This window comes from Apaloderma vittatum, unplaced genomic scaffold (assembly GCF_000703405.1).
Source record: "Apaloderma vittatum isolate BGI_N311 unplaced genomic scaffold, ASM70340v1 scaffold19330, whole genome shotgun sequence".
NCBI lineage: Eukaryota > Metazoa > Chordata > Aves > Trogoniformes > Trogonidae > Apaloderma > Apaloderma vittatum.
The window spans coordinates 62,234-62,466 of record NW_009693086.1 but is presented as its reverse complement, the minus strand read 5'-3'; the positions used below and the strand labels follow the sequence as shown (position 1 = coordinate 62,466).

The 233-nt window shown below is 64.8% G+C and overlaps 1 protein-coding gene across 1 annotated transcript in view; it reads left to right on the top strand.

Annotated features, from left to right (window-relative positions):
• Positions 1 to 146: 146 nt before the first annotated feature.
• SHPK (sedoheptulokinase) overlaps positions 147 to 233 on the top strand; it is an 8,873-nt gene continuing 8,786 nt past the window's right edge. Inside the window, 1 exon segment of the mRNA XM_009877919.1 lies at positions 147 to 225. Within this exon segment, the coding sequence (XP_009876221.1) occupies positions 147 to 225 (79 nt within the window).

The window sequence follows — 233 nt, the reverse complement described above, 5'->3', positions numbered from 1 at the left end:
TGCTTGTGCCCTCGGCACCGTTGGCTCTTGGAGCAGGTGCCCTCTCAGATGCAGCGAGGAGCGATGTGAGGCTCAGCACAGTGTGTGTTGGTAGAGAAAGCCGTGCAGAGGGGTGAAGGCCAAAGCAATCCCCTCTGCTCGCGGCCATGGCGGGCAGCGAGGCGGCGGGCAGGCCCGCTCCTACCTGCGTGCTGGGCATAGACCTGGGGACAACGTCGGTGAAGGGTGCCTTG